At 42.1% G+C, this 14,361-nt stretch overlaps 1 protein-coding gene across 1 annotated transcript; it reads left to right on the plus strand.

Annotated features, from left to right (window-relative positions):
- Positions 1-1,377: 1,377 nt before the first annotated feature.
- Positions 1,378-10,802, plus strand: LOC307209855 (vomeronasal type-2 receptor 26-like; the record flags this gene model as incomplete). Its single annotated transcript, XM_079965219.1, has 6 exons — positions 1,378-1,589; positions 1,989-2,280; positions 2,736-3,545; positions 6,869-7,096; positions 8,792-8,918; positions 9,797-10,802. The coding sequence occupies 6 exons, from the start codon at positions 1,378-1,380 to the stop codon at positions 10,693-10,695; spliced, it is 2,568 nt and encodes an 855-aa protein (XP_079821345.1). The 3' UTR covers positions 10,696-10,802.
- Positions 10,803-14,361: the final 3,559 nt, after the last annotated feature.

Consider the following 14,361-nt stretch of genomic DNA (forward strand, 5'->3'; position numbering starts at 1 on the left):
TTGGGGGAATGGACACAGGTATAGCAAGAGAAGATCAGAAAATATTCCTCTATGTCACAGACGCAACAAGGATCCTAATTGCTAAAAACTGGGGGGGGGGGGGGACTGTGCCAACAAAAAAAGGAATGTCAAGACAAACTGTTAGAGTATATTGAACTGCCTAGATTAACAGAGGCAATTAGAGATCACACTAGACAAGAGTTTCAAAAAGCATGGTGAAAATGCAGAGAATACTTCACAAAACAGTGCCCAAAAATACATACCTGGACTTGTTTTGATTAATGTCTGCAGGAGACTTTGTGGATATTTAACATAATAAGAAAAATCTTAATAATTATTCATAAAGGAACCAGTGAAGAAGAAGAAGAAGAAGAAGAGGAGGAGGAGGAGGAGGAGGAGGAGTTTGGATTTGATATCCCGCTTTATCACTACCCTAAGAAGTCTTAATCTCCTTTCCCTTCCTCCCCCACAACAAACACTCTGTGAGGTGAGTGGGGCTGAGAGACTTCAGAGAAGTGTGACTGGCCCAAGCTCACCCAGCAGCTGCAGGTGGAGGAGTGGAGATGCGAACCCGGTTCACCAGATTACGAGACTACCGCTCTTAACCACTACAGCACACTGGCTAAATAAGGAGGCCTGATACAGGATAAAGGAAGTCTTTTATTTCGTTGTTTGTACTGTTGTATGTTATGCTCACTGTATGTTATGTTCACGTTTAATGAGGGTGGATTGTGTATTGGGGGTGGGGGTGGGGGGTTTATGTTATGTTGTAAATAAAATTCCAATAAAATTATTAAAATAAAAAGACCACCAAAGGTCTACTGCCCCCATGCCCTGCTTGTGAGCTTCTCAAAGGTGTGTGATCAGCCACTGAAATATACGGCATGCTGGACTAGATGGGACTTAGTCTGACCTGCCTGTAGAGATTTCCTAATGCTGTTGAGGCCAAACTTGCTGCTCAGGCGCGCACACACGTCAAACTTTGGCACTGCACCTGTGATTTCTTGTAAACATGTTTTTGTTCATCTCTGCACCTGCCACTCAAGTTGCGCAAGGACTCCAGGTTGTTACAGTGGTCAATTTTCTTCTCCTTATAATTGTCAAAATCATAGCTATTCATTCTTTCCAGGATCAGGATATATTTCTAGACATCACAATCAAGGGCAGCATGACGTTATTCCTAGCTCTGTGCCTGGAGAGAAAAGTGGATGCACAGAATAGCTGATATGTCAGACACAGTCTGAATGAACAGCTGAGGGATACCTGAACGCTACCCATACTGGGAAAGTCACTGCAGTTTTGCTCTTGCAAGAGTTTTTGGCTTCCGATTATCTGGAGAGGAGCAGCTACAAGAGAAGTGTAGGAGGTACAGGCAAAATGATTTCCCTCCTGCTTCTCCTGCTCATGCTGCATGGAGACTGCAAAAATCTTAGAAAAATATGTCGCAAGAATCTGATCTGGGAAGAAAGTCAAACAGTCAATTACTACCGGCCCGGAGACTTCATAATTGCTGGGATCATATCTCCACGTTCATTCACTGAAGAAGACCCATACATTTTTTCCCATACTCCCTCAAAGAGGCTTGCATGGTAAGTAATTAGATGCCAATGGATGTCATGCTTCTCCAACACCACTTCAATAGTTTATGTTTAATTAATCATAATAAAGCAATATTCCACTTTGAAGGCTGTATGCTTCTCTGTTTTCTTTCTTTTTTTGCTATGGAATTTGCAATCTCCTAGTTTTTATTTTTAAATGGCCAATACATTTTCACCTTGTAATAAAGTGATCCTCAGATGAAGAGTGGTATATAACTTTATTAAATAAGAAATAAAATAAAATATGTCTTGTCTCAGCCCAAACTACAAACATACATATCATTCTTTGGGGATGAGATACTTTGAGATTGATATCGATTAGAAATAACATTTGTTTTCTTTACATGGTGAATAGGTTTCTGACATTTTTAATTTGATGTTTCATTGCAGTTTTACACCTAGGTTCTACTGGCACATCTTGTCCTTCTTGTTCTCTGTTCAGGAGATCAACCTGGATTCCAGGTTCTTACCCAACATCTCCTTGGGCTACAACCTCTTTGAGAACTTTTTGGATGCAAGAATGACTTCTGATGGCATGATAGACTTGCTTGCAGGTGGTGAAAGCCATATTCCAAACTATAGCTGTGGAAGATGGAATAACCTTCTGGCTGTTCTTGAACGGGCCAGTTCTGCCATCTCAAAAGTGATTTCAGTCATGTCAGGTATCTACAAAATTGCACAGGTATGAAGGGAAGGGACAAGAAGGGTCTATGAAAAAGTGAGAAAACCCTTAGCTATAGTAGAAGACTGGATCCAGGGATGTTTCTTCCAGCATCCACCAATCTTGCACTCTCCAAATTTTTCAGACTAAAACTCCAATCAACTCCACCCATAACAGATAATAAGTACAGTGGTACCTCGGGTTACATACGCTTCAGGTTACAGACTCTGCTAACCCAGAAATAGTACCTCGGGTTAAAAACTTTGCTTCAGGATGGGAACAGAAATCGTGCTCTAGCGGCTCGGCAGCAGCAGGAGACCCCATTAGCTAAAGTGGTGCTTCAAGTTAAGAACAGAACTCTGGAACGAATTAAGTACTTAACCCGAGGTACCACAGTAATAACAGACAATAAATACAGTATCTATTCCTTTTCCTGAAAGTGAAACAAATCACTAATCTCTTCCTTTCCTCACTAGATCACTTATGGCTTTATGACTCAGACACTGGATGAGAAAAGTGAAGTCCCCTTTGTCTACCAAATGGTCCCCAAGGGGGAAACTCAGTATTGGGGGATTGTCAAGTTGCTCCTGAATTTTGGATGGACATGGACTGGCCTCTTGGTTTCAGACAATGATAATGGAGAAAGGTTCTTGAGTGCCTTGACACCTCTGATGACGAACAATGGAATTTGCATCGCCTTATTAAAAAGAATACCAGAACATAACTTAAATCCTTATCTCATTCCAAGTGAACCATTTATCATATGGGACAAAGTCAAAATATTTGTTTACTATAGAAGCAGCCAAGCGGCATGGATTGATCTCATGATAATACAAAAATTTCTTGAGAAACAAATTGGGGGGAAAGTTTGGATCTCAACAGGTCTTCAAGACATTAATATTAATTTGAATAGTGATTCTGATCTTCTCCAGTGCATTCATGGATCTTTGTCCTTCATAATGAAGCCCCAACTAAGGAAAAGATACCAACCCTATGATCCATCTTCCAAACTCCTTATACAGTTTTGGGATAAAGTATTTCATTGTTTATATAGAAAGGACACATTGGCTGGAAAAAGTCGGACAAGATGCACAGAGAATGAGAAACTGGAGATGGTGCCAGAAGAGGAGCTGGAGAGAGTCCTGTCTCAAGACAGCTACATCACGTACTTCAGTGTCCAAGCTGTGGCTCAGGCTTTGAATGCTGCATATTCATCCAGATCAAAGGTCATGCTGATGGCGAGTGGTGGAGACAGGCTGGAACGTCAAAGGCTACAGCCATGGCAGGTATTTCCTTTTCCTTGTTGCAAATTGCAACTCATTTTCCCACCACTGGAATCAAATTTAGGGCTGAGGAGTCCCCCACCCCCCTTTTTGCTCATTTTGGCGGAAAATCTCATTAGTGACTCTTGTGGTGGAAGTAAACCTTTCTGCCTATTGTGGTTATGTCAGAACAGCTCCCCACCATCTAGTTCTTCCTCTCTGGCGCCCTGAGAGAGATGCAGCCATCATAGCAGAAGTTGGTTCCTCCTCATCTTCCACTGTTTCTCTGTTTTTTTTGGTTTTTTAAAAATAATATTTATTAAGAGTTTAGAGGTTACAAAAGAGAGAAAAGGGGGGGAGGAGGAAAAAAAAAGAAACAGCAGGAAAAAAAATTAACAACATAAACATTACAATATATAAAAGGTACACATAAAAAAATAAAAAATAAAGTTAGATTAAAAAATACAGCAATAACAATAAAAAAATAAAAAATAAAACACACATCCAATATTCCATCTCTTTGTCTTTCATTTACTTGTTTCTTCGACCTCCTCACACCTCCCTTTTTGTATTCTAGTTTAATTATTTGTTTCAGCAAATTCTTCCCATCTTTCTCAATTTTTTTTATTAGATAATTTATCTTAACAGTCTAACCTGTCAGTTAACTCAGCAAATCCTTTTCATCTTTCACAGATTTCTGTCATTCAATTTACCTTTTTATTTTAACCTTATCTTATCTTATGATAAAATACCTTAAATCCTAAAACTTAATACTTATTTATACATAACTCCTAATATCATTTCTACTAAAGCCAAATAATTTCATTCCACCTTTTTTCCTAATTCCAAAAATAAATTTTACCCTAATTCCCAAAATAAATTTTTAAAGCTTTCTTCCAATCTTCATCCAACGTCTCTTTTTCCTGGTCTCGGGTTTTGTCAGACCTTACTGTCCATTCCATCTAGTCCATCAACCTGGTAATCTTATGTCCGAGACTCTTAAGTCCTTTCCATGTCCCTTCTGCGGTTCTTCTTTTTGTTTATACCAGCACTTTGCCTTGTCTTTTGTTGGTCTCTTTCTTAATTTCTTTCCTTTCTCATTGAGAAGGTCTCGGGGAAACTCCAACCCAAAAATATCTCCATCTCCCCTCAACAGATCAGTCCAATCCCCACAGTCCCATTCCCCACATTCAACCAGGTAGTCCAGAAAAAATTTAGATGCATGTTTCAAAGTCCCTCCAAAATTAAGGACCCCCACAACTCCAGACCCCTCTGGCCCACTCCAGGTTCAATCTTTATAAACAGCGGCTTATGCTCCTGCAGGGCCTCGGTTCTATCCATTTGTGTTGCTTGAGGTTCAACAGCAACCTCCTCTATTGTCTTCTGCATTTGCACTTGCCCAGTCAGAACAGATTCCTGGGTTGAGTCCTGAGTGGTTTCTATATAAGTATTCACTGTTAGTCCAAAATTTTGAACTGCATCAGTCATCAGATTCATCTTCTCGTGCATCTGCTCCAACAAAGCGTTTGTCTTGCAAAAAGCAAGCACCAAAACTTCTTCTATATCCATTTTTGTTCAAGGTCAGAGTCTGGTCTCACGATCCTAATCTCCACAGCTGTGGATTCCCCAGATCGACTCCAGCAACAATTTAACAAGCTCCCTCTAGAGGGAACAATTTCCATTTGTATCCATCTTTTGAAGGCAAATTATGTTTCTTTTAAATGCAAAAGGTAACTTAGGAATCAATTTGTTTCTCTTCTTTAACTATCTGTCAAAAAACATTCCGCTCACAGTTGATGGGCTCCCAAAAGTTTCTATCTCTGACACCCCGTTCCCAGGTTTGAGACGGTGGAAATTTATCTTTCTTTACCCTCTCTCTGCAGGCTTAAACAGTTAAAATTCCCCCTCTTTTCCCCTGCTTCCAAGAGGGGTTTTGATGGTTAAAAATGAAGGAAATTTAGGTCTTTATATACGACTTTCCAGACTTTAGCTTGCACAATTTTTGCTTCAGTCTATATACAAAAAGCGGAAGGCGGACTTCCTGTTTAGACCTTCCCGCTTCAATGCCAAATTAAAGTGTTTCTTAATCCAATTTTCCGTTCTTCTCATGGGTACTTGTTTAGAGTCCAATTGTCCACAGGAAAAAGTCAGCGCTCTCCGGCAACGGCTGTGCAGTTTCACTCCGTAAAAGTAGCAGTCGATTCAAGACACCGCGCTGCCCACCCCATGTCACTTCAGGGCCCCAAAAAAGTAGGGGAGGCGCTCCTGGTGTCAGCCGAATCCCACGTTCCCAGGCTTCCTCCGCCTGAGATTTTTAATGGGTCTCCGCCCTCGCCGCGGCGGCAAGACCCAATTTTCACAGAGCGGGTTCCTCTGAATCAGAGGAATTCCGCCATTGCCGATGGCGCTAACCCGGAAGTCTTCCTCCCACTGTGTCTCTGCTGGGACTTGAAGTTGCCTATCAACTGTAAAATAGAAGGAATTTTAAATTCTATATTAATATCTAAACTTTTACATGATAAAATTGGCCTTTGTCAAAAGAGTGCAGGGTGGTTTAACAACTTGGATAGTATGAAACACATTGTGCAAGTTCTACTGAAAGCGGCTACACTTTGAAGGTAAAGGAGAGACTTCAATTTGCAGGCTTCCACATTATCTAGAATTCTGAGCAACCAAAGTTTCAATCACATGGGAGTATGTATGTGCAAATTCCCCCTATTTTCAGATAATTTTACCAGGCAGGGGGACTACTCTGAACAGCCACATATCCCACTCCTATGCTCTTGGCTGTGAGCAGACCTGAGTGGCCCCTATTGACAAATAACCTTCCCTGGTGATACAGTGAGCAGCTGAGGAAATAGTGTTCTGTTCATAAGGTAAGGGTCTAACTGTGCACTAGGAGTGCCAATATGGCCCCTATGCCTGGGCCTGTAGGTGTCATGCAGTGTGCATGGCTCTGGCACCAAAATTTGTGGATGCCCAACCCCTTCATGGGGAATTTTGTCGGTGCTTGGGCACCCAGGGTCCCATGGAGTTGGCATCTAAGCTGTGCACTGATTTCTAGGACCACCTATGTTTAAAATGTTTGGTATTTGTGCTATTTTTATTTTTTAAGAAGTATTTTTATTGTCTTTTGTATTTATCTTAATCTCTGGAAACCTTGTTATTTTATACAATGAGTTGCCTACAAATGTTCTAATAAGGAAATGGAATAGCTGAAAAGGTTCATGACTCTGGATGAAATGTGCACAGGCCCAAATTCCTAGGAGATTAGAGCTCAAAGTGTAGAGGGCTTATATTCAACATTACTGTTTCATAAATGCTGGTGTTTTTTCCTGCCATTCCAGCTTCACCCATTCTTAAGAGGTCTCCAGTTTTTGAATACTTCCATGGGCAGCCTCAGATTGGATGAGAATGGGCACATACCAGCCTACTATGACATTGAGAACTGGGTGATGTTTCCCAATAAGTCTCGTGTAAGAGTGCCAGTTGGGAGTATAGGGAGAGACGGATCTACTGACATGAAGTTCACAATCAACTCACAAGCCATTGTGTGGCCCAAGTGGTCTGAGAAGGTATGGCATACTTTATCCCACATGACATCTGTAAAGCTCTAATCACTAACTGAATAATTCCAAGGGCACTTTGACTACAGCCCCTTGCATACCTGCTGGGAATAAGGGCTCATTGACACTTCCATTTGTGCCACAATGCGACTTACAGGTCCTGATCTGTGTCACAGCAGGGTTTTGTTTAAGGAAGGAAGGAAGGAAAAAAGGAAGAAAGGAAGGAAGGAAGGAAGGGAGGGAGGGTGGGAGGGAGGGACTGCTTTGACATGGAGCTTTAATGCATGGACCTGTGACTAGAAAGATGGCCCAAAAGGAAGTGTGGATAAGCCCTAATCAGTGGAGTGCAGGATTTCCAAAGTCAGCCCAGGGGGTGAATGAGATTCATGTCCAGATTTCAGGAAGCAAGGAGTGGAAAGGAGAGCTCTTGCTACCTGGAATCTTGATGACATCTCCTGGCCTGTGTTAACAACATGGTGCCAGCATACAGCTTGATTGGAAACTGAATGCCATACTCTTGACACCAAGGATTCCACCTTAAGCAATTAGCATTATTAGCGGCAGCAATGGCATTAACAGAGGGATGGGAGACAGAAGGTCTAAGTGGAAGAAGCTGTCGCAAGAGACTCATCTCTCCATTCTTTGCCAGGACTCAAAACACTTTGGAAAAAGAATAATAATAATGTAACCATAATTCAGGAGGCACTTTTTGAAATTGGAGTCTTCAGGTGGTGGTATGTTTAACTGCTGCTCCCGTTGTTGTGTCCCAGCTGCTGCCAACCTAGCAGTTCAAAAGCATACCAGTGTGAGAAGATAAATCAGTACTACTACAGCAGGAAGGTAAACAGAGTTTCTGCGCACTTTGGCACTCATCACAGTGTCCCATTGCACCAGAAGGGGTTTGGTCATGCTGGACACATGACCCGGAAAGCTGTCTGAGGATGAATGCCTGCTCCCTTGGCCTGAAAGTGGGGATGAGCACTGCATGCCACAGTCAAGTTTCACTGGATCTAGGGTTCCTTTGCCTTTACCTTCATGTATGCTTTATTGCTGCTGTTTTGTTATCACTGTCATTCTAGGGTTTTAAAATTGCTTTTTTAATATATACTTTTGCTTAGAATAAAGGTAAATGTAAAAGAACCCCTGACCATTAGGTCCAGTCATGACTGACTCTGGAGTTGCGGCGCTCATCTCGCTTTATTGGCCGAGGGAACCTGCGTACAGCTTCCGAGTCATGTGGCCAGCATGACTAAGCCACTTCTGACGAACCAGAGCAGCGCACGGAAATGCCCTTTACCTTCACGCTGGAGCGGTACCTATTTATCTATTTATCTTGCACTTTGATGTGCTTTCGAACTGCTAGGTTGGCAGGAGCAGGGACTGAGCAATGGGAGCTCACCCCGTTGTGGGGATTCGAACTGTCAACCTTCTGATCGGCAAGTCCTAGGTTCTGTGGTTTAACCCACAGAGCCACCCGCGTCCCAACTTGCTTAGAATAGTCAGATATAATTGTCTGAAAAAATTGTCAGAACAACAAAGAGTTTTCCCTGCCACGTTGTCCAGCATCAAAATGCTTCCCTGGAAAAGTGCCTGGGGTCAGTGGGAATAGGGACCCTGTTCGGTCAATTCCAAACTCCATAAATCAATGACAGAGACACAAATTGTCCTGATAATTTCTGTTTGATGCATGTTCTCTATGTTTAGACTGTACCTAGCTCCAGGTGTACCAAAAGCTGTCAACCTGGATACGCCAAAGTGGTTCAAGAAGGAAAGCCCGTTTGCTGCTATGCTTGTGCCCCATGTGCAGAAGGGACCATCTCTGCTCAGAAAGGTGGGTGAATATAAACGGGAGCCCTTTGTGGAAACATTCACTTAGAGACACTTTCTGTGAAGAGTCAAAAGACATTTTTGATTGTGTCTCCTTTTTTGGCTTCTCTATTTTTCTAAATGAAGCAGTTGGTGGACTACAAATCAACGATCATTGTGAGGGCATCCTCAGTAATCAGATATATTATTTATATAAGGTAAAACAATTTCACATGGGACAGGACAGTATAAATTCAGCAAAAGCTGTACCTCTCAGCTTTAGCCATATCCCAAGTTTGTTTTGGTGATAAAATTGAGAAACTTTTCAAAACCACCTCTATTGTCATGGAGGAAGGCAACAGTATAAACATAAATAAGCAAATGAAATAACCAATTTTGTCCACTCCTTTTTTAGACATCCCCCCCTTACCCTCCCTTATATGGGCACTTTTCCCCCTAAAATGTAATAGAACATAGTTGGTTATGGATTTAAAGGTAAAGGTAAAGGTACCCCTGCCCGTACGGGCCAGTCTTGACAGACTCTGGGGTTGTGCGCCCATCTCACTTAAGAGTCCAGGGGCCAGCGCTGTCCGGAGACACTTCCGGGTCACGTGGCCAGCGTGACATCGCTGCTCTGGCGAGCCAGAGCCGCACACGGAAACGCCGTTTACCTTCCCGCTGGTAAGCGGTCCCTATTTATCTACTTGCACCCGGAGGTGCTTTTGAACTGCTAGGTTGGAAGGCGCTGGGACCGAGCAGCGGGAGCGCACCCCGCCGCAGGGATTTGAACCGCCGACCTTTTGATCGGCAAGCCCTAGGCGCTGAGGCTTTAACCCACAGCGCCACCTGCGTCCCTTGGTTATGGATTTAAATGATGCTAAATCACTCAATTTTCCTCCTTAGATGCAAAACATTGCACAAAATGCCCAGAAGATCAGTATCCAAACAAGGCTCAAGTTCAATGCCTTCCCAAAAGTATCTCCTTCCTGACCTATGAAGAAACTTTGGGAAGCCTTCTAGCTTCCATTGCAATCTTGCTGCTATTAATGACAAGCATTGTTTTAGGAATCTTCCTTAAGTACAAAGAAACGTCCATAGTCAAAGCCAATAACCGGGACCTCTCCTACATCCTCCTTGTATCCCTCCTGCTCTCTTTTTCATCCTCCTTCCTATTCATTGGTCGGCCAAGGAAAGAGACCTGCCTTCTCCGACAAATGGTCTTCAGCATCATCTTCTCTGTTGCCGTCTCTTCTTTGTTGGCTAAAACCATCACTGTGGTGCTGGCCTTCATGGCCACCAAGCCAGGGAACAGAGTGAGGAGATGGCTGGGGAAAAGTCTGGCCAACGCTGTTGTCATTTCCTGTTCCAGTGTCCAAGTTCTCATCTGCACCACCTGGCTGAGTACCTCTCCCCCATTCCCAGAGTCTGACATGCACTCTCAGCCTGCAGAGATTATCCTGCAATGCAATGAAGGGTCTGTGGCCATGTTTTATGGTGCCCTGGGCTACATGAGCTTCCTGGCTGCTATCTGCTTTGTGGTGGCTTTCTTAGCCAGGAAGCTGCCTGGGGCCTTCAATGAGGCCAAGCTGATCACCTTCAGCATGCTGGTCTTCTGCAGTGTTTGGGTGTCCTTTGTGCCCACCTACCTGAGCACCAAGGGGAAATACATGGTAGCCGTGCAGGTCTTCTCTATGTTGGCCTCCAGTGCTGGGCTTCTGGGCTGCATCTTCATCCCAAAGTGCTATATCATTATACTGAGACCTGATCTGAACACAAAGGAGCACTTGACAACAAAAACCTAAAGATGGCATCTGATTCTCCAGGCTATATAAAGGGATGGGTTTTGCTTAAAACAGAATATTAATCAGAAACAGTTGGTGTGAACTTAATTCAGGTGTGATAGAGGACCTTGGGACATGTAGTGGGCTTCAGGGTCCCAGTTGTTATTCTACAATAGGTACTTACGTACTTTTACATAGCTTTTATCCTTTTCTTTTTTGCCAGGACTAGGTTCACTATATATATATTTAAAGCTTGTATACTTGCTTAAAAGTTGGTGATGATCCGTTGCTGTTGTTGAGCTGCCTGAAGATGCTTCCCTGGTGGCTTTTGACGGCTTAGATTCTTGGATGAATCAAGATGCAATGTGGCCACCCAAGGAGGAGAAACATCTGAGCTTTATTGCAATATAAAAGAGGGACACTATTTTATCCTTTCTGGATTCTTAAAAGGGCAGCAAGGCTTGAAGTAATATAAATACTTCTAACATGGTGTGGTATTTTCCTGTTTCTTTCCCATTAAACATTCATTGGTGGGATGCAAAGTGTGGGTTCCACCAAATGCTCTTTTCATAGTTCAAGCATTTGTAAGGTTTTTCTTCCATGAGGATTTTTTGATGAAAAGTAACACTTGAGCTAAACCTGAAGTGACTTTCACTTTTGAAACATGAATACATTATTAAAGCAGTATGATTATCATGAATAAATTTTTGCAATTTACATCTCATTGGTTTATGTTGCTTTATTTCCTTTAAATGTACCATATTTTTGTTAGGATATTTCCGTTCCACCTTAAAAAGGGAATAGGTTGTTGTGTCATAGCCTTCGTATTTCTTGTTCACAGGAAGTTTATGTTTTGTATATGGTTTCGTTTTCTCTCTGTGCCTGAGACATCGAAGCAGGCGGTCATGTTTTTTCTTTGTTCTGACCAACGCTGAATAAAGTTGTAAATAATGCTCTCCTGAGTGCATCTTTCGCTGTGCGAACTCTGCTGATAGAGCGTGCATGAGGTCTGGAATGTGGAAAGCTATTTCTGAGGCTTTTGTCACTAATTGATTGATACTGCGTTTCTATGGGAGGTTGATGGATCGTCTGGCATCGGCGTGGGGCCATGATGGCTTTTGTCTCCCTGGCAGTATCCCAACAATTTTCTCATGTATAAGATGCTCCCATGTAGTAGTAATAATAATAATCATCATCATTTTATTATTTATACCCCACCCATCTGGCTAGGTTTCCCCTGCTTCTCTGGGTGGCTTAAAGCACTTAATAAATTGTAAAACATCAAACATTAAAAACGTATCTGTCTTCAAAAAGTCAGATAGTTGGATGATTGAAAGATGTGTGGCCTTTTCTCATTGTAAAGACATCAGTCATATCAATAGGACTGCTCATGAATTCTTTAGGAACAGTGTGGAAATATGTGGAAAGTCACGCTCCATATTTGCACTCCGGAAACGGAGTTTGTAAACCTGCGCAAACAACTTTCCCCTTTTGTTCTATTTTGATTATGTATTTTGAGGTTTTATATCTGATTTTATTCTGAGGACCGCCCTGACACCTGTGCGTGTAGGACGGTATATAACTTCAAATATAATACCACAATAATAATAACTTCTTGTTAATAACTTGTTAATAAGAAAAAAGATTCCACCTAAACATTAGGAAGAACTTCCTGACAGTAAGAGCTTTTCGACAGTGGAATTTGCTGCCAAGGAGTGTGGTGGAGTCTCCTTCTTTGGAGGTCTTTAAGCAGAGGCTTGACAACCACATGTCAGGAGTGCTCTGATGGTGTTTCCTGCTTGGCAGGGGGTTGGACTCGATGGCCCTTGTGGTCTCTTCCAGCTCTATGATTCTATGATTCTAACTTATAATAAGTTATTAACTTTCATTGCGGGTGTGGGAATGAACCTCTGTTCTCCAGAATATGGTTTCTCTGTTTATTATTTTTCAATACTGCCTTTTATCCAAAGCACCCAAGGAACTTTATGATCTTAAAATATGAACACCAATAGTACAGGAACTCAGAGGGTCTCAATTAGCACCCTCCCACCAATTTCAGGATGCTAACATGGGATCAAGGAGAGGTTACGGTCTGTGCCTTAACTGAAATTATTTTTGCACTCCTAATCATTTTTCACAATGAAAATGACAAAATTATATTTTAAAAAATGGCACAGCCATCAGTATAGGCAATAGAGTAGCCTAACAAAACCAAGCATCAAGAAAGAGAGCAGGAGGGATGTAATCAGAATAGAGGAGAGGTTCTTTCTGTTGGCTTTGACTATGGGAAAGTCAAGGTATTAGAAGAAGATTCCTAACACAATCTCTGTGGTTAAGGACAATAAGAGTGCAAAGGACATCAGGAGGATCCTAAATACTCTCCATAAGTGAGGAAGCTGATTACCTTGGGTATATATTGATACTGGGCCTTGTGTGAATGTTGATTTTCTAGACACTTGGTGGAATGCCCTGCATCTGCAAGGAACAGGAGTAATGTTTAATAGAGTTTTTCACCTTTTTTAGCCAGGAACCTTCCTGGGTCCTTCAATGAAGCCAAGCTGATCACCTTCAGCATGCTGGTCTTCTGCAGTGTTTGGGTGTCCTTTGTGCCCACCTACCTGAGCACCAGGGGGAAATACATGGTAGCCGTGCAGATCTTCTCTATTTTAGGGTCCAGTGCTGGGCTTTTTGGTCGTATCTTCCAACCTGAGTGCTACATTATTGTGCTGAGGCCTGAACTGAATACAAAGGAGCACCTAACAACAAAAATTTAATATGTTGTGTGATTCTCTAAGGACTCAGCTAATCAGCTCCAAATAAAACTTTTTAAATGTGTTGTAAAGTGCAATATACAAATGTGACACTAGAAAGAAACAGAGATCTATGCTAAATTCAATGTATTTGTAAAAAGGTTTCTGTTTTTTTAAAAAATGGCATTTTCACAACATTTTTTATGTGTATAGATTTCACCTATGGATTCTTTTCAATTTTGATGTTTGATATCCAACACAACAGTTGTGAAAACTACATACTTGTCATGTGACTGCAGCTAATTAATAAATAAATAAATAAATAAATAATATTATTTTTCTACCCCGCCCTCCCCAACCAGAGCCGGCTCAGGGTGGCTAACACCAGTAAAATTACATTAAAAACATAAAGGGGGGGGGGGACGGACCCAATTTAAAATAGAGGTTAAAATGCAATTTAAAATGCAGCCTCATTTTAAAAGTAGCCCATAGATCAAAACCATAAGGGGAGGGGAAAATAAGGGTCAGACCTAGCCCAAACCAAAGGCCAGGTGGAACAGCTCTATCTTGCAGTTCCGGAGGAAAGATGTCAAGCCCCGCAGGGCCCCAGTCTCTTGTGACAGAGCATTCCACCAAGTCGGGGCCAGTACTGAAAAGGCCCTGGCCCTAGTTGAGACCAATCTAACCACCATGCAACTTGGGACCTTAAAATGTTGTCATGAATGATGAAAATGTATTTATCATGTTGGGGTGTGTGCAGTGGATTGTGTGCCGACCAGTGGATTGCGTAATTGAAGCCACAAGATTGCTTGTAGAAGAAAATATGTCAGACAGTTAACTAAGGTCAGGGGTAGTATATTGTACTGGCACATAGTAGAACAACTATGTACAACACAGTTCTTTTAGCATCCCTAGAGCCCAAGGAAGGTCAGTAGCT

This window comes from Podarcis cretensis (genome assembly GCF_951804945.1).
Source record: "Podarcis cretensis genome assembly, chromosome: 2".
Taxonomy (NCBI): domain Eukaryota; kingdom Metazoa; phylum Chordata; class Lepidosauria; order Squamata; family Lacertidae; genus Podarcis; species Podarcis cretensis.